Genomic DNA, 26,256 nt, shown 5'->3' with positions numbered 1-26,256 from the left:
TGCACTAAGGTGGAAAACAATTAAAATGATGGGAAATGTAAAATGGGGAAAAAATTTATAACATTCTGCTATGTTGGGACCATCAAGATTGAGTGTATAATGCACAAAAATGTAAACACCCGGAATGTCAAATCAGGGTTCTACTGTACTGATAATGTGCTGGTACTTTATTTCCAACCAAGAGCGGGAAAGGGCAGGTACCGAGCTTGAGAGAAGTGATTGGGTGATGTTCAGGAATTATAATGGTACTTCACAAAGCATGCTGCTCTTGTCAATATGGGAACAAAGTCAAATTCTTTCTCATGGTTCTGGTAGTAACAATACAGGATATCTAGACTTTCAGAATCATACTGATTAAACTGAAACCGATTGTTTCCAATACTTCTTACATGTACATATAATTTGCACAAAAGATAACAAAATCAATATACAAGATCAGTAGTCTATCAGGTATAACAAATGGTGTAAAGCAGATACTACAATAGTTTCCATATATATTCATTCCATTGAAGCCAAGCATATGCAGTGTCTCTGCTGACATAAAATTATCACTAGTTTCACATTATTAAAACAAAATATCTTGACATTAATAAGTATTAGGTGACATAATGACTTGAAACTAAATACAATTCAATAGTTTTCTCTAATTTGGTAACCAGTGGTATCTGCTCAGAAACAGGAACAAGATATCCATCAAGCATACACTAAAAACAAAACCTGGTATGTGCCTCCCAGTGTGTAGTGGCTAAAGCTATTTCCTTGTAATTAATAAGCCCTAGGTTCAATTACCAGCTGGGGCCCATTTCAGACATTCAGATTCCACTTCAACTGTAGACTAGCACCCTCTGTCCACTAAACAACTTTGAATATAATCTAATATAGCAGATTCCAATTTCCATTCCTGGGTTTTACATTTTTTTTTATTGGGAACAGAAAAATAAAGAGAAAATATGGGTTGTAAAATTTTCCCAGATTTTACTTCTCACACTATAAATTCTGTAGACCTAAGCTTCTGATAAATATATAAGGGATTTACTGTGTGTGTGTGTGTGTGTTTCTATACATGCATATTAGGGTGGCCTTGTGCCCATTTGGAGCAGATTTTTTTCTCACTATGTGCAGACATGAAGGTAATACCACTAATTTACTCTCTGGGCCTTCCTAAACCTGAAGGGTTATTGCTGCAACATAATTCTTCCATCTGTTTATATCCTGGGCACAATTAATGTACTCTTAAAATTTCATTCAGGTTCATCTTTGTCATAGTCTCATCTTCCCCTTGGTCCTTCTACAGGTCTTTTTAAGGTTCTGTCAACACCAGCGCATCTTGATATCATTCTAATAATATCTGGGGATTAATGTAGATTATGCAGTTCAATATTATGTAATTCTTTTCCACTCTCCACCCTTTTAATCTGAAAACTTTCTCAGTAGACAAGTACCACAAACGGCCAATTAACATGCCCAAAGCTAGCTGGAGAACTTGAATGTCTGGACATTTGGACAACGCTTTAAGAAACATCTAATGTGCTTCCACATGTGAAACAAGCTTCAGCGTACAAGCATATATCTTGCTGTGCTCGTTTTCCCACATCCTTCCATCTCCACCCAGCAGTTGAGTGCTTTTTTCAAAGGTTACTTCCACTGGTAAGCTGTCAAATGCTTCATGGTGGCTGAATTCGAGAAGAATCATATAATGGTCCAATATACTGCAAGGGCAGTCATACATCTCTCTTATTTTAACTAATTTCTTAAGCACTGCAGTGAAGACCTGTTCAAAAGTAGTGTATTTGAGAATCTTTTCATCATTTGGTGCCAACAAAGCTTCAAGACTTAATAGTGTATTCATGTCAATGCCTAAAGGCTTCAGCAGTCACCATTATTGTGTGGATGCATATAGTATCGTGTTCATTAGCTTTATATTATTGAGTGAAGAGGGCAATTTCTGAGACACCATAATTCTCTTTTGCAATTTTTCTTACAAAAATCATAATTTTGGATCCAAGAAGTGGGTTTTAATATGATTTTTGAGGTTTTCAATCCTCTTAGTTGACAACACTAAGGTCTATTTATCCTGTCCTTAAACACAAAGTTATTTCAATTTCCAGTGCATCAAGTTCATTCTGCCTTCCTTACATTGTCAAGTGCTGCTTCTCTTTCTGGAAAGGAAGGGGGAGTGATTCAGAGTGTCTAAAAATGGTCATACACATTGAACTTTATGTCGCTTGTGGAACTGTTAATTATTCTATTGAGCTAAAATTTCTGGCATGTAATTTGTGCATGACATGGAACAATTTTGAGGTGTGTCCAAATAAAGTCTGAAATCTAATTTTCTGTATGTTAATAAGGGTCACCCTAATGTATATGTGAAACAGAAGAATCCAATTTTGAAGCTGTAAAACTGGGCATAAATGAATTGCTAAAGAAAATATCACATTTAGAAACTGGTATAAAATATGCAAATATTTTCTAAATATTGATTTTCTTTTTCATTTGATGGGTTTCATTTGTGCAATGTAAAAATGCTCTACATAACATTTCTGTAAACATTTATAATGTTACAAAAGTTTCTAAATATTTTAATTTCTGTCGGTTTGATTTTCTTTACCATATGGAGTTGTGCTACAGACAATAGATTACTATGGGCCAGAAAAAATTATTTAAAAAAAAACAATTATCTTCGAGCATAATTGCTCCTATTTTCATAGGAAATCTCACACATGTTTAAATAAATGACTGATAATTGATAATTTTCATTAAAAAAAGAGATCAATGCTTTTTAACACTTTACAAAATAACATGAAAATATTATTTATAATGCGAAAAAATATATTATTGCAACTACATTTGAAGTTTTCAGTACTTGACAATTCCACCATAAGTTGCCATGTTACTTTGCATTTTGATTAACAATATATATATACACACACAAAATCATAACAGTTCAGAAAATATGCAGAACTTTTACAATTGTACTCATAAAATTCCTGAACAATGCTGTTGTGTATTTCCATAACACTGCATTGGCAGTTTTATACAGATTTAGATGGTAAATTACTTTGTATGGGTGTTTATACCCAGTTATCACAGCATGGAAAGCAATAACTACCATTATTATTTGAAAAGCATCTTCAATAAGATGATTCAATTACACAGATAAAGGTAACTGAACAATAAATATATAAATATATTATCATAAATAATGTATATTATACAATGTCCTACAAGACAACTAATGCTTCATTTTTATTAACAATGAGGAAAAAATGCTTTTATCCAAATCTACTTACCAGTTTACATATTAAAAATGTATTTTAAAATTATTGTTCCTGCTCGCACATACATTTGCATGCTAACTGCATTTCCTCTTCCACTGAATGATTTCCCTGTGCAAAACGTTTATTGGAAATTCAGAAATACTTCTTTCCTCTTGGACACCAATTTAAAGTAATCAAATTCACATATAAATCATAGCTCCTCAGGAGTATCAACAAGATTGCATAAAAAGGTTGATCTAGGTTAGTTTTTGTTATAAGGATGTATCGGAACTTTCCTGGTGTGCATTAAGTGACTGCTGCAATGCCATGGGGGTCAGCCATTCTTTTGGCAAACAGCGCTGAAGAAATGGAACACATGAACTAAAATATGCCAATCTATTTACCCAGGATGGTATGTCTTCTCCACACAGAATCTGTTGAGAACAGGTCAAATTTTTGAAATTGTAATTATTCGTTCGAACAATGAAAGGTGTGTAGTAAATTAAGGATACAGATTATGAATATACAGAGTGATCCATTTAAGTGTAGACCACCACGTAGGTGTTTGTCCTATCGGCAAGCTACATTGCTGGCGGTCGTATGTCAGCACTGTAGACTGTCCGTGAATAAAGCGTAAAGAAAGGTGCTGAAACTGTCCGCCTTCGTTGTCCACACATTTTTGACACCTCTTGATGAAGTTACCCATAACTCACTGCAGTTGCCATTGATTAATGTTGGCAGATGTTATGTCTCAGTTCTCCCAGGGTTTGTGGATTTGACTTGTATACATCATTTTTTTTATCTACCCCAGAGATACAGAGAGTGAATTGTTTGATGACATGGAACTTTTACACCCGGGAATCTAGTTTCAAATTGCCTTTAAACTTCATGTGGGGATTGAGTTAACACACGAATCATAAATAAATAAATACACTCTGTAAAGTAGAAAACATTTGCTGAACCATAACACACTTTGCAGTTGAACATTAGAAAAACACAAGCACCCTATCACTTCACAGCCACCAGACTAATAACAGGCCCCACAATACAAAACAAGGACTCTACAGGGTGTCTGCCAAAGTAACAAATCAAAAATTCTTGACTTTTTCCTTAATCTTTTTTTTCCTTTTCTTGACCTTCACCCAATTTTCTTAACATTTATTTAATCGCTCCCTGCTTAATTATAGTTGCAAAGTTAAGAAAATAGATATTTTTATTCAATGAAAAACCTCTAGCAGAAGGCTAGTTAAGATGAAAACTGAAGTTGTTCTTCAATAAGAAACTTCATCCTGGATGCGAAATGGCCACATTATTTTTAATATTTTTTACAAAATTTCATGCACACAAGAAGGCAATTCTTCAGAAACAAAGTGAAAAAATCTGAACCACAGCTCATTTTAGATTTCCAAATATTCAATTTTATCAAAACCCAGTACAGGTACATAACAATGTAAGTTCACAATACTGTAAAAAAATAGCAAAAATTCTTGATCAAAAGCTTGACTTTTTCTTTACTTTCTTGACCTACTTGTTGATTTCTTGACTTTTTCTTGACATTCTTGACTGGTAGACAACCTGTATCACTTCACAGTCTCATGTCTACTTTCAGGACCTCCGTAATAACCAGTTTCCAGCTCCCAATCACCAGCTTACGTTAGTGGGTGTCTTACGAAAGATATATCAAAAATGTGTGCGTATCAAAGGCAACTAGTCTGAACACCTCATTTTATAAATCTGGTAAGTAAAATCACCTTTTAAAATATGAGGGCAAATCAAAGTCTTGGTCCCTATTTTTTTTTCAGCCAAAATATTAGTGAGATTTAGAAACAGAGATATGCATTCAATGCAATAGGTTTTTCTTTGAATGGGCCATCATTAACTCTCAGCTGCTCTGCGACACAATGCTGCTGTCAGTTTGCAAAGATGGCTGTAGTACTCAACACGACCACATTGTATGAGCAGCGAAATGTTATTCATTTTCTATGGAGCAAGGGACAGACGCCCATCAAGATCCATAGGCAAATGCAGCTGATGTATGAGTGTGTGGTGATGGTGTTGAGAGTTTAAAAATGGCCGAGAAGACCTTCTTGATGTGGACAACGTGGTTATCCTCCACGTTGAGAATTTAAAAATGGCCAAGAAGACCTTCTTGATGTGGACAACGTGGTTATTCTCCACGATAACGACAGGCCTCATGTGGCAAACAGGACCATCGACAGACTTCAGTCATTCTGGAGCATGCACCGCATAGTCCAGACCTCACCCCCAGTGAGTTCCATGTGTTCGGTCCACTGAAGAAGTTCCTGGCAGGACAGAGGTTTATTTGCGATGACGAAATGAAGACTGCTGTCCGGCAGTGGTTCCACGGTCAAGCGGCCGAATTCTACAACAGCTGCATCTCCAAATAGTGGTACGATGGGACAAATGTCTTAACTGCTGTGGTGACTATGTGGAAAAATAGTGCAAGGTACGTAGAACAATTTCTATATTTTGATTTCCCTGCATCTTTATTATTTCGGCTGAAAAAAAAATATGGGCAAAGACTTTTCGATTTGCCATCGACACACTACGATGCCGACAAACGGCCATGTCTTGCTAGCCAATAGCACAAACACCGACGCATCAGTCTACACAACAGTCCAAGAGCAATTAGTTTGCACAATTGATCTGCACCTTCTTCATCTATTTTGACAACTGCATTTTCCTTTCTTAATATTTTCCTGGGATCAAACTAATTAATCAGTACTTAAATCTATGGTTCTAGTTACCATTACACAATGGGAGAACAAAAAGCAGTCTTGGGGTATTCTATTCTTCACTTATTGATTCGGTATATTTTACTTTGCATTTCTGCCATTTTTGGCTAATCAGTAATGACATGATGATGGCAAACTCACAAGGAACACCCATAGCCAGTAGCATGCTGCGCTAACCACTTAGCCATGGAGGTCAGTTCTTTATCATTTATCAATTTCAACCTTAACAGTTAACTACAAATAAGATATATTATAAGGGCCTCCCCGATGATGCAGTGGTAGAGTCGTTGCCTTGTAATCAAGGGGTCCCGGGTTTGATACCCGGGGGAGGCACACAGTGGACTTAAAATGCCAAATCAAACCAAACCAAAGATATATTATATACATCATGTCAATACAACTGCAATGGAAATTTGGTTTCAAAGTTAAAACATTTAACCTCTTGAGTAGGGACACAAATACAGTGCCTTTCACTGTCCACGGTGCGGCAGGTGGGAGCACGTCTGGCAGCATTTAGATCCACAGCTGTACGCTGACCTTGGCACTGAATGCATCAATGCTTCAGTATGCAGATAGCTGGTGTCCAGTTTGCATGTGTTTGTGAAGTGTTAAGGTGTTAACAAGTCTTTTAGATTCCATATTACTGGTGTTTGTCTGCAGTCTAGTAATGCCACGCTATACGTATAATTTGAAACAACAATTTTTTATGTACAACTCTCAAAGTCATTACGACTTCTTGTACGGAAGGAAGTTATAAGGCTTTTCGCAGCAGAATACCCAGATGTTCCTGTTCCACACAAAGACAGTGTTCGAAAACTTGTGAATAAATTTAGGGAAACTGGGTTTGTTCTTGATAAGAAACGAAGGGTGAAACGACGTGTGTTTACTGAGGAGAAAGTAGAGAATGTTAGAGCAGGATTGGAACATAATCCTAAAAAATCCCCTGGCGCCTTGCACAAGAAACAGACATTTTTATGTCGTCTGCATGGCAAGCTACCACGCTTTTATCGGGAGAGAAATTGAAGCAATTTCGGAAGAGAAACTGATACGTGTTAGTGAAAAATTGCTAAAAAGATACCATAAATGTGTGGATGCAGGAGAACATTTCCAATTCCTCTTGTAACAAAGTACATGTTTATTCTAATTGTAACTGTTCATCTAATTGTACAAATTTATTTCATTACATAGCTAGTGTTTCCAGTTACGTGGATGTTGCATTAAGTTTGCAGGCACACGAGCTCTCATTGCCAGGTGAGTTTGCCGGCGCTCCGCGGACGATTTGATTGTGATAGACACTGTATATGGCAAATATAAAATTGACAAAAGTAATAAAAAAACCACCTACATTAGCAGTACATGAATATTTTGGACTTTTTCTGCATGTTAAATGGAAACACACAGAAATATATGTAAAAGTACTAAACTGTGTATGTGTAGATAGTTAGGATGAATTTCATTATGAACAGAAATTATCACATTAAGAGATCCATGGAACACAGTGTCACTTGATCCTGTGTAAAAATTTTTAGGTACCCCTGGATACCCCTCCAGGTAGACAGAACTGACAACGTGTATAAGCCTCACTGTGTTCATTCTTTTTAAACCCTCCCCACCCAGTTCCATGTAAATGACAACTGTGATGGAGAAGGGAGGACATGCTGCTAGAGATTCGCATCTTTAGTCACAAGACTGCAATGTAAACACACTGCCTCAATTGTTGTTTTGCACATACCTGGTCTAATTCAGTTATATTTCTAAAAAAAAAAACATTCACTTCGCGGAAAAACAGGAATTTTGCATTACTTCCAAAATAAAATTTGTGCATATTTCATCACTGGGGATACCATTGGGTGCAAGCTCATGAAAATTATATTGGTCTTTGCAAAAAATGCAAAATATGACATTGCAAAATATTACAGGAAAATTATCATCGAAAGGTGATATTTCACACCATGTGTTGCAAAAATTAAAAACCGAGGTCGATATGAAAATTACTACAAAACAGGTACATGTAACTTTGTCTCAGTTTTTAATAAGAAGAATTATCATCATCATCATTATTGCCATATTTCATGTTAAGCCTAGTACTTCAAGTCATGATTTACATCATGAACAATTCTGATGTACTTTGACATACTGCAGACCCTTGATATATACTGATATATATTCTGTAGAGTGCTCGATTCTACGACCCTGGATATAATGACAGTTTTCTTGGGAACCATGAAAAATTTCAAAAGTTGAAGAAAATCTGCCAAAAAATACACTTGTTGCACTAATTTCATTTGCTGTGTTGCCATTCCCTTCACGAGCACTCTACCGTTCGCAAGTGGGTCTGATCTAGAAATAGACACCACCACACCATGCTTGAGTGATATCCAATAGCACCTGACCTCTGTCCCCTCACCCAATTGCACGAATGTTACCCCGCATGCAACGGCTGCTACATACGCACCAAGCTTCATTTGCCATTGTGATTTTGCTTGCTCTTGGATACGCTACCCTCTCGTTGCGCTTGTGCTATTACAACTTGGATTTGTGCATTGTGTTTTGGATTTCTCTTGATTTTGATTATTGCTTGTTGACAACTTATGCTTATTTATATTTCAATTTCTTTGCATTTTTTTATTTGATTTTGTGAACGATTTTTGACAGAATTGTGTTTTAGATATCAAAATGGGGATTGTTATTTACTCACATGTTAATCGAAAATTTATTGTTGGATTTAGGAGTATTCTGGAGGTCAAATACCCACTTCGCCAAAAGTTTCCACCTTGAATAAAGTCTTTTTTGTTTTATATTTTAATTGGTCTCTGCATCCATTCTTACATTGAGCATTGTGTGATTTATTTGTAGCATGTGAATGATTCTGAAGAAAAGCAGTGGTTATATTATCTTGAACATTGTGTCCATTTCCTTCCAGCACTGCTCTGAGTGTTCTAAAATGTTAATTTTTGGGTCAGGTGTAAAATAACAGTTTTGCTCATCAGATGTGCAGAACAGAAAGTCATTTCAACTCTTTGTTTTTCTCTCTGGAAATCAAATTTCATTATCGTCAAATCAAAACAGCTTTGAGAGATTCAAAACAATAACTTTTTTCATTCACGCTGGATGAGTCATTGCTGTTATCAAAAAAGAGGCAGCTTTTCATATGCTAGATAAAATGCTGGTGCGAGCTCCAGCATAAAAAATTGAGACCGGCTGGAATTTCGAGCAACAGGTGGTGGATTACCCTGACCCACGGATCATTTTAATCGCATGTTAGTACAACATTGGTGCAAAACAGGAATCGAGAGTCCAGATGCCATAGCCTTGTTTGTCTGCAAATGCAGTACAGGGTATTATACTATACGTGGAAGAGAGTTTGAAATTTGGGTAGATTCAAAGGTCACACCGTTTACTATTAAATGTTCTTAAAAGAAAGCATAAGCACTGTTGTATTACAAAATATTAGTTATAGTGAATCTTCCTTTGAAAGTGACTTTTATCTGGAGAAACTTGAACAAAACATCAAAATAAATAAAACCACTTTCAAAAGATGATTTAGTGTATTATTTTGTGACAATACTGGTATTTTACATGTTAAATATATTGACCTGAAATTCAAAATACTTCAAAGAGTAGATATCGGACATCAATTTCCATATTTCTTCTTCAATCAAATTGCTATTACTATGATATATATTCTCCACAGAGAAAATAAATAAAATTACTACATTATTATAAATTTTGATTATAATATTTTCGAAATTACATGCTAAAGTACATTCTAATGATGCACAAAATCAATGTATAGTAAAATTAAAAAATACCTGTGTGAAAGCCCCTGAGAAATGATTGCAATTTTTATTCATTAGATGATATCTGTCTCCTCTAAAATCCTTTCCTAACTCTGTAATTATCCTCTTTATATCATCTTCAGTAAAATCAGTGTAGCCAATCTGAATGGACTGCCTGAAAAAAAAATATATAATTTGTCAATATTTAAAAAAAGGAATTCAAGAACATAAAAAAATACTAGTTTTTCTTGTATGTATGCATTGCTTGCATTGTAGAATTATTTTCCTGTAGTTTACATGTAGTTATCCTGCATACAAACTATCCAAATATTTAGTTGAAAGGCTTGCTATAATTACACAACAAACACCATTCAGTGTTAAAAATGCATATGAAGTGAAACAAAAACTAAAAAATATTGTTTGGAATAATGAGTATTGTATTGCAAGTTTTGATGTTGAAAATGTATATCCTAGTGTCCCAATAGAAGGTGCCACAGATGCATTACACAGATGGCTTATTGAGATGAAGGTTAACCCAGTAGAATCATGGGAAATGGTTCGATGGTTTACTGTATGTGCAAATTACAATTACTTTATATTTGATGGCAAAATCTATCAGCAAAGTAATGCTCTATCAATGGGAAACCCAGTATACGGAATCATGTCCAGCATTATCCTTTATTACTAAGAATCTCCAGTTGTTAATGAGATAGGTGCAGATATCATACTATACATCAGATATGTAGATGTGCTAATTATTGCTAAAAATGAGAACACCATCATGGACGTATTTCAATTGTTAAATGAATCACATCGTCGCATAAAATTCACTTGCGAACCCATGAATAACAATATAATTTCTTTCCTTGATCTGCAAATTCAGACAACTGACACAACAATTCAAACATCAGTCCATAGGAAAAAATTAGCAAGGGTAAAATACATCCATGCCAATTCAGAACATTCACGTATAACAATGGATAATATATTTTTAAATTTTTTCCTGAGAGCACAAAGACTATGTTCTAATAATAAGGATATCAAAAATGAAGAAGAAAGGCTTTTTAATATAGCAAAAGAAAATGGTTTTCACACTAACAGAATAAACCAAATCAAAAAACAAGTCGTAAGAAAACTAAAGGAAAAGAGAAATACAGACAAAGATGAAAAATCTGTTGAAAAGAAATTTGTGTGCATTCCATTCCACAAGGGATTCTCACATAAAATTGCCAACATTTTTAGAAGATTTAATTCCAAATTGTTTTTGTCAGCTCACATCATCGAAGAGAAGCATTTGATTAAAAAGAGAAGGGTTTTAAAAAGATTGACGGGAAACATAGAGTTGAATGTCTGGGAAGCTTCATTCATTGCAGAAGAACACTGGAATAAATTAAATAATGAAAATGGTAACATAGATGGAGTAAGCCACCATCTTTAAAATTTAATGCAACAGAAAACATCAAGAGACTTTGTGAAAACAATGATGACTTTGAATTACCTGATGATATTTGGGATTCATAATTTTAAATAAAAAATAATGTGATCAAATTTTTTTTATCTGAAAAAAAATAAAACAGACTGCTTCTTTTCACAATTAAGTTGCTATATTACAACAATTAACATTGACAACATCCATTATATAACGGATTCTTTTTGTTTAAAAAATTGCTAACCATTGTTATAACTGTATCTTTAGTCAAAATGAAAATAAATGTCTGATGAAGGAAGCGTGTATTCTCCTGGAACGCCACAACCAAAAACTATTTTCTTATGCTTGTAATTACCGTAAACTACAGGAAAATAATAAAAACATACATTAATAAACTTGAATATAACCCAAAAAGTTAAAACAGGTATTCTTGAATATTGTTCTACTTGTTCATAAAACACATAATTGATCACTGTAATATTACACCATCTAAAAATACTGTTTTTGTGACTACTATTGATTTTATTCTAAGCCAGAGTTTCTCAAACTATGGTATGTGAGCTTGATAGAAGAATACAGAAAATTAATGTAAAATTTCTTGTAAACCATTATTAATACATAATTGGATTTGTTACACAAACAATGTTGTGACCGTTTAGCTGACAAGAGACATAAAATTGGAGAAAGATTGTTTTTCACTTGTATATTAACATTGAAAAACCCTGTAATCCTGGCGAATTTCAAATTTCCCACTTCAAAAAATTCCCAGCGTTAAGGCAAAACTGGAGGAATGGGCCCTGAGATTCTAAGGGTTAATTGTGTTGATCAAGTGTTGTGAAATCTGTCACCAGATTCCCTCCACATTCCATACGTATATGCATTAAAAACATAAGATACACCTTACCTAAACCTGAACTGTTCACCCAGTTCATCTGCATCACGAGGTATTATTTCAAATATTCCCGAAAAGGGATACTGGTGGCCACCATACGCATATTCTGAAATTGAAAAATAAATTGATAACACTATTTCAAATACAGTGTTCTGAAATTACATTTTTTGAATATATGTAGACATGATATACACAGCACTTGGCCCCCTCTATCCCCAAAAAACATTTACATTACTTATACCCTAATTCATCAATTACACTATTCAGAAACAATAAATTACATATTCGTAATATTTCTTAATAGCTAATATGTTCTTCTTTCTGTTATATAATTTGTATTACACTATTTGTCATAGATTCATCATCATGAAACCATAGTCAAGTTTGAGACTCTATCATGCATAAAAATATCTTGTTCCGATTAATTCGCAGGGGACTGTACCTCACTTTTCTATTACTGATTTAAGTCAACTTAAACACAAAGTGGAATAGCATCCCACATAAATATTCACAGCTTTCGAACGTAGATACTGATTCAAAACAATAAAAATATATTATTGTACTCTTGTTCCATAAAAAAAAAAAGAAAATATAATACCTATTCCATATATTTGAACTCCAGAATGGAAGACTCCAAGGCCAAGGGAGGAAGTATACTCATTTATCCAGTACTGGAAAGAAAAATAATCATACATTTTTAAAGACTTAAAACTGATTACATTATGTGTAGCTTCAATCAAATGTACATGTGATATCAATAATATGACCCACAAAACCTACTCACAATCATGGACATGAAGTAAACTAAGTGCATAATGTAAAATTTGAACAATTATCAAATAATATCGTACATACTGTTATGTATGTTCATTTAATTGGTTAAAAAAGCACTGCATAAGAAATACAAAATTACACCTATTCACTAGGCAGAGGAAAATGAATCATTTGCAATGGGTTTGGATCTGCAAGTAAGTAAAATAAATGTACTATATTAATTCATCTATTTTCTACTGCCATTTTCTTCAAGGCAGTCAAGAAGCAATTATCTTATGCAATAAGTTTCACTCTGAGGGCAAGTGCAGATGAGCATTCTTTTGAAGCTGCATTCCAAGCTACTAAAATGGTATGTCTATATTGCCATGACTTGGCATTTATATTTCAGCAGAATTTATTGCAATTCAGAATGTATTTCATGAAGTCAGGATGTTTTATTGTTGCAAGTAGGGAAATTGTGCGTGAAAAACCGACAAACCAATCTCGAACGTAATCATGGGTAGGGCAATGGGACACGTTCACAAGGTTTTTCCAAGGGGCCATGTTGTATAATGCTGATCTTTGGCTACATTTTAATCAGTTTTTCAATAAAAAAAAAAAATTGTCTCATATGCACTCGACAAATACCCACTGAATGCACAGATGAAACTTACGAAAAAGAAGTAGGTCATCTGACTATTTGCATATGATGCAAAGTTTCATTCCTCACTTACAGGAATGGAATAATTTTGCAATTTTCTTCTGCTGAAACTGCTTATCTACCTGACACCGTTGTTTCATGTCAACATGTTTTAAATAGCCAAAAATATGTCCTTACACAAAACTTCAATTCCTACTCACCATATCATAAACATTTAAAATTACTGGTTCTCGAGCCATTTTGGGAAGAAGTTCCTCTGTCTCCGCAGAGTAACCAAGACAACTTGGAAAAGGTAAGGTACAACTAGTTCTAGAATGGTACATTCAAAATGTTACTTTCACACATTCCTCCTGAAAATAATAAAAAAGATGCTTAAGTACATAAAAAATTAAACCAAACTTAAGATTATATTAGCACATGCTCTTGCAAAGAATATCCAGTGCACTAGAAAATAATCACTCACTTTATTTTTACAACTACTTGGAACAATAGTAAATGATGATGATTAAACTTTGAAAATTAATTATACATCAAGATAAATGCAACATTGCAATACTGACAGATTTCATGTCTTAGACTGTTAGGTTAATAACAAAATTACACTTTTAATTGCAAATCGAAATGACTTGGAAGCAACAGTTTGATATTATCAAAGAATGTAATCCTGCAATTCCAAATGAGTAGTATGTAAGTGTAGTAGTGAAAGCTACACAAGACATATGTCACATGAACCAGTCAATAGCAACATTTTAACACTGCTTTGATACCACTTACTGCATAAGGCTGCAGTCAAATGGTCATTAAAGTGATATGTGCAGTGGCCGCGATTAAGGAGGGGGCATTTTTCCCTGCACTATGAACTCTTAATGCTAAGCCTTGTCTACCAAGACAAAGTAAATTGTCCTTGCCCCCCATTTTTGGCATCAAATCGCTGCTACCGGATACATGCCACTTTGTTGTGCCTGTCACAAAATTTACTTTTACTCAAATTATTGTCACTAATTCTTAATTTACCTAGAACAGAACGGTATTCGAGGGGTTGGGGAGGTATGGTAGATGGTTACCAAGTGGCTAGGCTGAGTCTGGGGGCTATGGTAGCATGTATAACTGATATATACGATCTTTCTAAATGTTTCCAAAATGATGTGTTTGTTAATGGGGAGTAACTGGCAACAGTGAAATCGGAGTTTCAGACGAAAATGTATATCAGGTTCCAGGATTGTCAAGTGTCTTTTGGTAAATGTTGCCCATGGTAGTATGAATATGAAGGGTGAGGAAGTAATAAAGAACAGGTAGGTCTTGCACCTCAGTTTGTTACATTTACGAACATGAGGGTGCATTTTGGACCATGGGGGCAACGGAAAGAAACTAGGTCCATCTGCGAAGACATCCCTAGTGACAAGATCACTTCATCCACAGTGAACATGTGGCTAGGCTGCAAAATAAATATGTAAAGATATTTTCATTTAATGTGGCAAGTGTTTACTGTTTCCTTCCATTTCTACTTGTCCACCCTTCTGGCTCCTTTCCTCCCTTTTTCACTCTAACTCAAACACACAATAAACTTGCATCTTGCATACTTTACACAAAGGAATCTTAAAAACTATGTGTACACCCAGCTGTGCAATGTATTAGTCATGTATTGAGTATGAAATACTAATGTGAACTTATTAACCCATTGAGCAGTACAGGCGATAATTTGCAACTGACCCCTGCTGTGGCAAGATTTTGCATCAAATAATAAATTGAATTATAAGCATTTTATTTCTTCGTAACTATTATCATTATCAGGTGTAGAAAAATACAGGGTGCCCGAATTTTCAAATTCAAAAAATAAAACATATGTTTTAATAATTCATATTTACTTATTTACCTTTCTTCTTTAAAATAAACAGTACAGCTTATATTTTTTCATGCTTGTGTGTTTTCTGTATCACGTGTACCATTAAATCAGAATAATAAACATGTCATTATAAATTCTTGCACTGGTGCTATCTGAATTATAAAATCTGCAGCAATATGGTGGAGTCAGTCATAAGTCTTCAGCCATATTGTGCATCATTTATGCTGGCCATTGTGTCTTCAGGGCATGGTACTCCTCAAAGCAAGGGCATATACACACGAGATTTGTCACTGGCAGATAGAGCTTAAATAAAAGAAGGAACAGCACCAGGTCAAAGGAAAATTAAATGGAGAACAAAGTTCCAACATGTGGCTCCAGTTGTTAGAACCCTTAGAAGGAAGGTTGAAGCTGAACTTCTTACTATGTCAGTACTGTTTTGGTGCAAAATTCAAATCATACTACAGTACACCAGTCCAGATCACACATTTACATCAGATGATGTAAATGAGCATCCATACTGCTCAACGGGTTAATGAAATGCAACACTTTTTAATATTCATTAAAAATACAACTGGAGGAGGGAGGGAAGAAGGAAATAGAACCCAGTCTTTCTTTCTGCTTCTCCTTCTGGAAAAGAGGGGAGGGTATAGAGAAAGAGACCCCCATACCTCTCTCTTTCTCTTCTCTTCCTCCCCTTTCTTTCTTTCTGACATCCTCTCCCTCTCGCCTTCTTTATATTTCTTTGCCAGTTTTTTCTCCTTGGGAGCCGAGGGAGAGGAAAGAAGAGTATACCGATCCGGTGAAAGTGGAAGGACCGGGTGCTGAGGGGGTGCATTGGTGAAAATAAGACAAGAAGGACAGAAGGAAAAGAGAAAGAAGGAAAGAAAGAAAGCACTTTTCCTCCCTGCGTGCTCATACCTTCATGGTTAACCAGGCAGGGACCCTAACTTCTTTCTTAATTGAGAAAGAGAGAGAGAGAGAGAGAGAGAGAGAGAAAGGGGTGGGGGTATTTTGGGTGTCTCTCTCCTATCTTCCCTTCTCTCTTCTATGGGGTCCAAAGGAAGAAGTACGAATCACTTACCTAACAAGCCTGCTACAATATACTCTCCATTGTTGAAGCTGCACATCAAGAACACAGGAAGGTTTTACAACATACCATTTCAAATTCAGAATGGTTCCGCTACCTATTCACCTTACAAACTGACGCAATTGTGCGTTAACCTGTAAATAAAAATAATACACATATAAAAATGAATATAGAATAAACTTATTGGAGCTCACAAAAAGAAGATACTATGACTTGTAGTGAACTGGGGCACTCACACACACAGATATAAACCAAGGTATCATCCATGTAAACCTTGTAAAGCAGGATTCCACTTTAATAGTTCCGGTAAAATGTAATTATATGGCAAAATTCTTAACCATTTTGTAAGCTCAACTTTGTCAATAACACTCCCCGATGGAAGGTGATAACATTGTCGCCTTGTATTGTAATCAAAGGGGCCCCAGGTTCGATACCTGGTGGAGGCACATTGCACAGTGGTTCCATCCCACTTTGGGATTTTGGTTTGCAGAACGTGCTTGCCCCAAACACCCAGTCCTAGTCCAAAGTAGAAATCTAGGTGCAAGACAACCAAGCTATGCGAGTGTAAACCAATGGGGTCCAGCTAACATTCAGGTTTACAGCCTCTTTCCCTGCAATGTGGAATTTAGGAAAGAAACAATGGTAACAAGGCAGTCATACTTCATTGATACTGTAGCAAAAGCATGTAGTATTAGAAGACACACAAACCACTATGATTAATAATAAAATGAAGTAAGACTTACTGAGAGATTATTGACACTCATGAAAGGTTAGTTCAGCAACAGATTTTCTGAAATTCAGAAGCTATGCTACATTTCAACAAATTCCACAAGAAATATTTACAAATCTTTAATGATTCTCTCTTTCTGAAAACTGAACTGGCCTCTATTTATTCATCACAAGAGGATGAACACACACACACACACACAACCCCTGCCCACCTTTCAAATACAAACAAACCAAGTACAATGTGACATCCACCGAAACAACAACTGCAGTAAATCTCATGCCTCCTGACGTCGAAAGAGGATTGCCAACTTTCAATCTCCGATACTTCCAATACCGCTCTTGAGATATAAACCACAAACACAATGTAACGACATGTCAACTTCATTTCATATCCATTTGCGACATCCACTTCCCTTAATTCACACCTTTCAAAATATTTTTTTTATGAAAACACTACTAAAGCAATGCATAATACATGATTCCACAAATTGAGTTCATACATAGGGAGTTGGCAACGATGAACATTACGTAATAAATGGTACCACAAGAAAAACCTCATTAGTCCAGTATAATACATTTCCGCAAGCTAAACACAATAGAAATTGTAAGTATCGAACACAATCTTCATAAATGATGAAAAAATTTCACTTTCTTGTGGAGGCACGGAGGGTTAAGGGTACCGAAATTTGATCTTGAAAATGTGGTTGTACAAACTATAAGGGCCATGACTTACAGTTGGCTGCAAATTTTCATTTTAACATATGTTGAATATACCTATATAAAAATTTCCGATTTTTTGGATGCTGTCACAAATCTAGTCTCTTCGGGGGAAAAAGCCTACAAGTCAAAAAATAAATTTTACAGCAGGCAGTTATTTATGTTTAGTCTTTTAATAGGAAAGATTACAGATGTGACACACATGTAGGATCATCACTGTTTAGAATCTTTACACACTAATTGATTCGATGTGATTTAGATAAGAGCAACAGAAAATAGCAGTTTCTGACTTATGACCCTAAAAATTTATGAGGGTAATTTAGGTTAGTTCTAATTTTTATTTTTACAGTAGGTAGACAACAACTGAACTTTCTCTCCATAACTGTAAACACACATTTTTGTTTCATCTAAAGAAAATTATTCCAGCATCTCTAATTTAGGGGCATCGTAACTTCCACATTGTGCTTTTCAGGTTAGCATCTTGGGAGAGATCTGTACTGATAATTTCAGGTTTCAAATACTATGCTACAATACAAAATAGGATAAAAATCTGCATGGAAAATGAATAATTTTTAGATGCAACTACCTTTATCAGCTAATTGGAATAGCTGAAAGAGCTATTTTCACTGGCAAATATTTATATTTTCATTATATTATCTGCACATTATTTCACTGTCACTGATTTGTAAGTTAAATCATTCATACAAAACAACCGCAAGGCATGAATCATGTAAAAATACAGGTTGATATTAATTTTAGAAGTAATAATTATAAATGCAACTGTAAATAACCATTGTGATAACTAAAGCTTGGAAGTTGATCTAAAAAAATTTTTGAAAATGACCTATAGAATGACTTTAAAATTATTAAAAAATAACCTAAAAATAATTTTCATTCTTAAAATGAAAGTTTGATCTTTTCATAAATTACAACAGAGTAGTTGAATAATTAAACAAAACCCGTTGTTTGGTGTTTTAAACTACTGAAGCAAAGAAAAAAAAAGCAATTAAGTGCTAATGTAGTTTTCTTTATTTTTACTTCAAAGTTCTTCTGTGTAAGTCATTCACCTCCTTTCAGTGAGCGTCTTACACTATACAGTAGTCGGTCAGCATCTGAAAAAATACAGTTGTGTTTTGCTTACATCGGATTATATTTTCTTTATATACTGTGACTAAAACCCAAGATTAAAGTGATTATAGTGGCCTGCAAGCCTTCACACAAAGTATTTTAAGTGTTGGAGGAAAAATGTACCACAATGTCTGATTTAACCCATTAACGGTATAGTGAACTTGCTAAAAAAAAGACCATGTCAGAAAATTTAGATACCTAAATTATGCCACCAAATGCATTTAAAATTCACTTAACAACAGGGGAGAAGAAAAACAAAAATGAAGAAAAATGCAATAAAGACAGCAAAAAATACTGAAAATGACCTAAAGGCCAAAAAATGCAAAATAAAAAAATGTTTTCTGCTTCTAACTTATTGAAAATGGAGTGATGTTAGGTTTAGCATTGTATTCAAGGCCCAGAAAAAAAATCATCAACTTCCGACCCCTAGCGATAAAATTTCAGATTCACTGCATGTCACATCAGATGAAATGTTCAATTTCAAATACACTGAAAATAGCACAAAAGCTAAGTTAACCAATACTAAATTGAATTGTCAGTAAAATTCACCAGATAAAAAGCACCACTTTCCCTAAGTGCAAGTACTGTTCTACTATTCTTTCCCCTGGTTAAAAATATACACTTTAAGAGAGTGTGTTTACTCACTTTGTTATAATTAAAGAAAAAATATATAATAAAACACCTATGTGAGCGAGTATCGTTGTTAAAATTTATAAATGACGTTTTACAGAGCTATGCTCCGGTTCTTCAGGGTTCTTTTTTATCAGCACATAAAATAATTCTTTCCAGGGTCCAGAGTTTTGTTCTTCACAATTTGCAACACGTAATCTTCATAAAAAAACAAAAAAATCCTTGCAAAATCGAGGGTGGGTGATGTGACAACGGACCAATATTAGATTCCATAATGCTAATATTCATTGGCTAGGAAGGTCAGGTTTAGTGCTATTAATCTTTACAGGTACATGAAAGTAACCCCGTTCTCGCCAGGGCTTCTCGGCGGGAATTTTAAATTCGAACACTCTTTGGAGGAAAATTGTTATAACTCTGGCACTATGGGAGCAATCTGCTTCGGATAAGTTTTGTTTTGCAGCTAAAACATCAGTGCATTCAACTGTGTACAATTCAGAATGCCGGACCGAGGAAGGGGTGCTTGGGGGGGGGGGGGGGCACAACAATCAAATTTCAATGGAAAAAACATAAAATCTGGAGTTTGTCCCCTCTTCTTCCGCTATTTTGGGGAGAAGGTGCAAACTTTAGTATTCTTTTCAAAGAATGGACATTTCTCAAGAAAATGAAACATGTTCTTGGGTGCCATACAAGTTTAATAATAAGCCAAAATGTACTTATTTTTATTTTACGAAAAATAGTAATTTGTATTTTTGAAGGAAAATTGTTATAACTCTGGCACTATGGGAGCAATCTACTTCGGATAAGTTTTGTTTTGCAGCAAAAACATCAGTGTATGAAACCGTGTACAATTCAGAATGCCAGACCAAGGAAGGGGGGCTTGGGGGGACATGACCCCCGAATTTCAATGGGAAAAAACATAAAAATCTGGAGTTGGCCCCCTCTTCTCCTGCAATATTGGGGAGAGGGTGCGAACTTCAGTATTATTTTCAAAGAATGGACATTTCTCAAGAGAATTAAATATGTTTCACGTTCCTCGGTGCCATACAAGTTGAATAATGAGCCAAAATGTAAAACTTTGTTCAGAAACGTGGCATGGATATGTTGTGAATTTCCCAGGCTTGCTCCAGACCTGTGTCAGAGCTTCCACCCAAACATAGAGTATGAAGGTCCAAAATGCACATTCATTTCGTAATCAGCACCATGATGCCCTATGGTATCATCGGGGCAGTACGACCTTACTCTGATGATACCATATGGTATCATCGAGAGAGTAAAGGTTAACATTACAATTACCTCTGTAAATACTTCCCAACACCTGATCATGTAATTTCTGGTCTTCAGCACTTTCTGCTATTCTCTCTACCTATTGACAGTAGTAGTCGCACAAATTTTCATTTTAAATAATTTCTTATAAGTTAACACTAACAAAACAACACTGCCAATGAATAGAATAAAATACGATAAGATACAATTTTATGGTATGATTTAGGTTATTACTTTTGCTGGTGAATAGCCACATATACAGTGACTTAAAAAAGTGTTCAACTCACCACAGGCTTCACATGGAAACATGTACAACAAGCAGAAAAGGAACGAAGATGGAAGTACATGTGCACAGAAGTTTAGTGCATACGGTAAAAATTTACTATCCTTCGGACACCTATAACTTTTTCGTTTCACAATTTTTGACATTCGTACTTTCGTATCTCCTTCACGGAACATTCCTGAAGGTGCATAAAAATTGTTTTGATGAAATTAATTGCAATTTTTCACATTACCAGTACATCTTTCTGGTAGGTCTTTTAGCTTGCCTGGGACACAATATGGCGTGTACACCTTCCTACATAATTGCGTGTCATGCTTGTCTTTTGTCGATTTTCAATCATCATTCAGTGGTTCAACCTTAGGAACACAAGAAATGCCCGTGAACAAAGCTCATTGATCTAATATATTTTTGAAATCTTCGTGTTGTTTTACGAAGAAAACTGTAATCTTTCGTGGCGCTATCGATGAATGGTTTTTGGGGCTATCCATCCCGGAATAAGTGGGAAATTTAAACTAAAAAAAATTTTTCGTTTGGAATTTTTGAGTCTAAATTTCCCACAGATTCCGGGCTCCGCCCCTGGGTAATTGACCTACCGCCCCCGCTCCGCTTCGGCTCCCCAGCTTTTTCTATAGAGTCCCTGTTAAGGGCATGTTAGAAATTGGCCAGAGTCACCTGACCCCAAATGAGCCTCAAACTTTTAAATTTGAAGAAATCTGTTTCCAGGATACGGAAAACTTACCTGAATTTCACCATGCATCCACGACACACCATATTAGGCACATATCCACAGCCCATTCCTTCTAACGAGTAGTTTACATTCACTGCCACATTTTGGACATTCCTTTCCTTTCTTCATGATCCCATGTTCAATAAAAAATCCACTGGATCTTCCACATCCGGTACAAACTTCACCACGCATCCAGGGCACGTCATGCTTCTAACTCTCGTTGCAAACACAGACGGTTTGTAACGAGACACTGGATACCCAATGAACATGAACAAAACACAAGCACGACACGCGATTATCTACGAAGGTGTACGTGCCATACTGTGTCATACGTAAATAAACAAGTACTCGTAATGTGGAAAACTGACATTACTTTCATCAAAAAAACATGAATACACCTTCCCAATGTTAGACAATACTACAGGAACTTATTACGGTAAGTAGTTTTTTCTGTAAAATTGAAGAAATGTGTCCGAAGGATAGTAAACTAGTACCCAAAAGACAAGATGTGTAATTGGAGCTCAAAAAAGTATTAACCTGTAATACTTGCAGAATACAATATTTGAATAGAATAGAATACTTTATTAGTCATTAGACAACATGATTGTAATCGATTACAAAAGAAAAGAAAATTAAAAATACATATTAAAATATTACACATTCAACAATACAATTTGCAAATTAAACTACATGTTTTATTACAGCGAATGCAATTGAAAAATAGTACTCTATTTTGATTACAATACAAACCATGTAAAAAACCCATTTTACAGTTCTGTGATGCATTATGAGTAGACATTTACATTTTACAGGCCCTGACGGAAGTGTTCTTCAAATTCCGTGACACTATATATACAATATCGTACTAATATATTATTAATGTGTTTAGCAAACTGCTTGTTTTCCAAATTACGTATAGAAGCTCGTAGCGAATTGAATAATCTCATTCCATTATGTTTAAAATTTTGCTAAGTCTTGCATAGTCTAGCATACAGTATTTCTATATTCAGATTGTGCCTTGTATTATAGTCATGTACGTTACATCCCAACCTAAAACTGCAGAGGTTTTTTCCCTTTATGTACATTAAACTATGATAAATATTTATAGAGGGCACTGTCATAATACGGTATTCCTTAAAGAATTCCCTACATGACTCCATACAACGTAGAGCCTACTTTTGACATTTAAAGACTTCCTTTGCACCTGTATAGTTTCCCCATAGTAAATTACCATACAGTAAGTGTGAATGGAAAAGAGCGTAGTACAAAGAAATCATCATTTTCTCACTTACAGTTTTTTTTTAATTTCCGCAATACATATAAGACACGGACAAGTTTCTTACATAGTTCCTGGGTATGAACTGACCAGTTTAATTTTGTATCTAAATATATGCCAAGCAATTTTACATAATCCTTACTATTTAAGGTGCATGGTGGGTTATTTAAGTAGAAAAAGTGAGTTTCTGTTTTTGTCGTATTTAACACGAAGCTATTTGTTTTAAACCAAAAAGAGGAAACATTTAACATTTCTTTATTTTTGATACTAAGGTTAAGAATACTATGATCATTTGTAACAAAGGTGGTATCATCAGCATAGATAGCTGTTTTACATGCTAGGCAATTAGGTAGGTCATTCATATAAACTAAAAACAAGTGGACCTAATACTGATCGTTGGGGGACACCAGACACTCATCACATTTCTTATTATTAAATTTTACTATCTGTCGCCGATTAGTAAGATAAGGCTTAAGAAGGGATAGTTCGATACCCTTTATTCCATAATACTGTAGTTTTTTAAACAAGATTTCATGCGCAACTGTATCAAAGGCCTTACTAAAATCTATCAAAGTAGTACATCTACCGTGCGTTCATTTCGATCTGCAGCCGAGAGATCGGGAGAAGCGTGGCGGGCAGCGCTCACGGAGATGCCGACATTTGCGGCCTGTAATGCCCGCTTATTTTTATGGACTAATGCCTTAGCTATGTACTCCTCATTAGCTTTTAGCTTAGCTAATTTGGTAAAACTATCAAAGCCAGGAATCGTCTAACTCGTTTATTCTGTAATTGTTTACATTCGTACTTACTTATTCTGCATTGGAAAACATTGTTTACCAAGGGATTTCGCCTTTTTTTAACGAAATTAGTATCTATTGTCGACACATTGAGTAATTATTGTTCGTTCTTTTCTCACTTCCTGAACATGCAAAATGGCGGGCAAATCTTGACTAGCATTGTGTTTCAAACGGCAAAGCAGTGTTTCAATCTTCTTAACAGAAAAATTCCCACATAGCCCTGAAAACCATTCCCGCATAGTCCCAAAAACCATTCGGGATAGTATGACCATCCACGAATAGCCCCAAAAACCATTCTGGATTGTATAACCATCCACGATAGCCCCACACACCATCACGGTAAGGTTAGGTTGCTTTAGGTTGGGAAAATATAGTGAAAAACTGTGTTTGGAAACACTTACTGGGTATTACGTCATCAGATGCTCTAACATCCGGTTCAAGTTCATGGATGGAAATGCAAGCAACAGCTTTCGTGCATCGGACGGACATTATTTCATCGTGGAATCTATTTGACCGGGAAATCATGAATTTTTCAAGAGAGATCTCTCACCGACACACAAGTGCCATTGCTTTCGGTATGAGAACCGGATGCTGCATACATTTGATGACGTAACCTCCCTGTCAGTGTTTCCAACCCCCCCTTTTATTTAACTATGCTTGCCTAACATAACCTTATCGGAAATGGTTCATGGGGCTATCCCTCAGCTACCCGTGTATAATGTACAATTTGCACACGTGACGAACACGATACTATGCATTTTTCGGTGAAGAAGGTTGGAAACACTGCATACCTGCAACAGTAGTCAACCTGTGCCCGCCATATTGTGTGTTACGGAAGCGAAAAGAGGAATAACAAAAACTACTCTCTATGTGAAAAATTGTGTTTGTTTTCGTGTAAAAAGCATAATGGCATCTTGAACTATGTTCCGCAATACACAATTGGTAAGTTCGAACCATGCGAAACATAAAATATCAGATTTTAATGTGTCTCCGATATAACAAACTGGTACGAAAACTATCTCAAGCACGTTTTGTTGGACGAATGGGGGCAGATTACCCAACTAACAACAGATACCTTGCTGAAATCAGTCCCACAACGGTTGCAGGAAATCATCAAGAGGAAACGGGTTCCAAGCAGGTGTTAAGAATGCCACACACACCAAATATTGTATGTCGCAAGTATTTCAGTTGAATACTTTTTTGAGCTCCAATGACGCATCTTGTCTTTTGTTTTTCTGCACTCCTTCTGTGAACTGCTAAAGGTGTTTATTTTCTGTGTAGTTTGTACCTCAATAGTATGCACTAAACTTCTGTGCATTGTACTTCCACCTTCGATCCTTTTCCGCTTGTTGGACATGTTTCCATGGGAGGGCTGTGGCGAGTCGAATACTTTTTTGAGTCACTATACCTGGTCAAAATAGTCGCAGCCTTAATTTAATATGGACAATATGGTTATCATTGCATTAAAAACGTCTGTAAAGCACTCATACAAAATTTACCAAAATATATCTTTCTACTAGAAACTATTGCGGTTCAGCAAGCCTCTGCAAGTAGACCTCTCTAATAATAAGTTAAGAAAAATTAAAGGTAAATTGCCAAAATGGAGAAATTTACTTCACAAGAATTATCCTAGAACGAGTAGTAACCAATTGTTACCTACCTCTAGACATATTTTTCGTAGTTTGATGCTTAGAACAAAATTACAGTATTACATAGGCCATTTTAAAATATAACGTAGGCAAAGACATGCACCAGAACAGAGTTTTAAAACAGTTAAACGATTCGTAATACTATTTAGGATTTAATAGCAAATCACTTGTAGGTAGGTAGGTACACGTATGTGGATGTAATCGTACATACTCAAATCTTAATCTAAACATGGCGAGGCTCACCTCAAATTATAGATTAAAATTTCCTAGTATTTCTTCTAAAATGCATCACGCTACATTTAACTAATGAGCCATTCAAAACAAAACTAAACAAAAACGATAAGTGAAATTTCCTTCCTGTTTGAACAAAATTGCCAGGTAACTACGCTCGAACAACCACCACTTCCCACTTCTATCCATATCGTCTTTGGAAGTTAGTATTTTATGTAGTTTCAAATAAATATGTAATATTCAAGAAACCACACGCAAACAAAATATATAAATATATACTTTTCTTAAAGCGTTTAAAGTAAAAATCGTCTTCTTTCGAGTAAAATATTATAAAAGGTTATCACTTTGGTCTGCACGAGCCAGGCCATA

At 35.3% G+C, this 26,256-nt stretch overlaps 1 protein-coding gene across 2 annotated transcripts; it reads right to left on the bottom strand.

Moving 5' to 3' along the window:
- Positions 1 to 80: 80 nt before the first annotated feature.
- LOC145978712 (deubiquitinase DESI2) lies at positions 81 to 26,256 on the bottom strand. Of its 2 annotated transcripts, none has more exons than XM_083111518.1 (7): positions 25,900 to 26,256; positions 16,452 to 16,591; positions 13,728 to 13,877; positions 12,712 to 12,784; positions 12,126 to 12,219; positions 9,826 to 9,967; positions 81 to 3,691 (listed from the first exon to the last, which is right to left on the bottom strand). In XM_083111518.1, exons 3-7 carry the CDS (start codon positions 13,848 to 13,850, stop codon positions 3,530 to 3,532), a joined length of 594 nt encoding a protein of 197 aa, XP_082967644.1. In that variant the 5' UTR covers positions 13,851 to 13,877; positions 16,452 to 16,591; positions 25,900 to 26,256; the 3' UTR covers positions 81 to 3,529. The 2 variants fall into 2 exon arrangements, with proteins under 2 accessions (XP_082967644.1, XP_082967645.1); XM_083111519.1 differs by having other exon boundaries at positions 26,167 to 26,208.

Source organism: Lepisma saccharinum, chromosome 25 (assembly GCF_977018435.1).
Source record: "Lepisma saccharinum chromosome 25, izLepSacc3.1, whole genome shotgun sequence".
Taxonomy (NCBI): domain Eukaryota; kingdom Metazoa; phylum Arthropoda; class Insecta; order Zygentoma; family Lepismatidae; genus Lepisma; species Lepisma saccharinum.
This window is presented reverse-complemented; position numbering and strand designations above follow the sequence as displayed.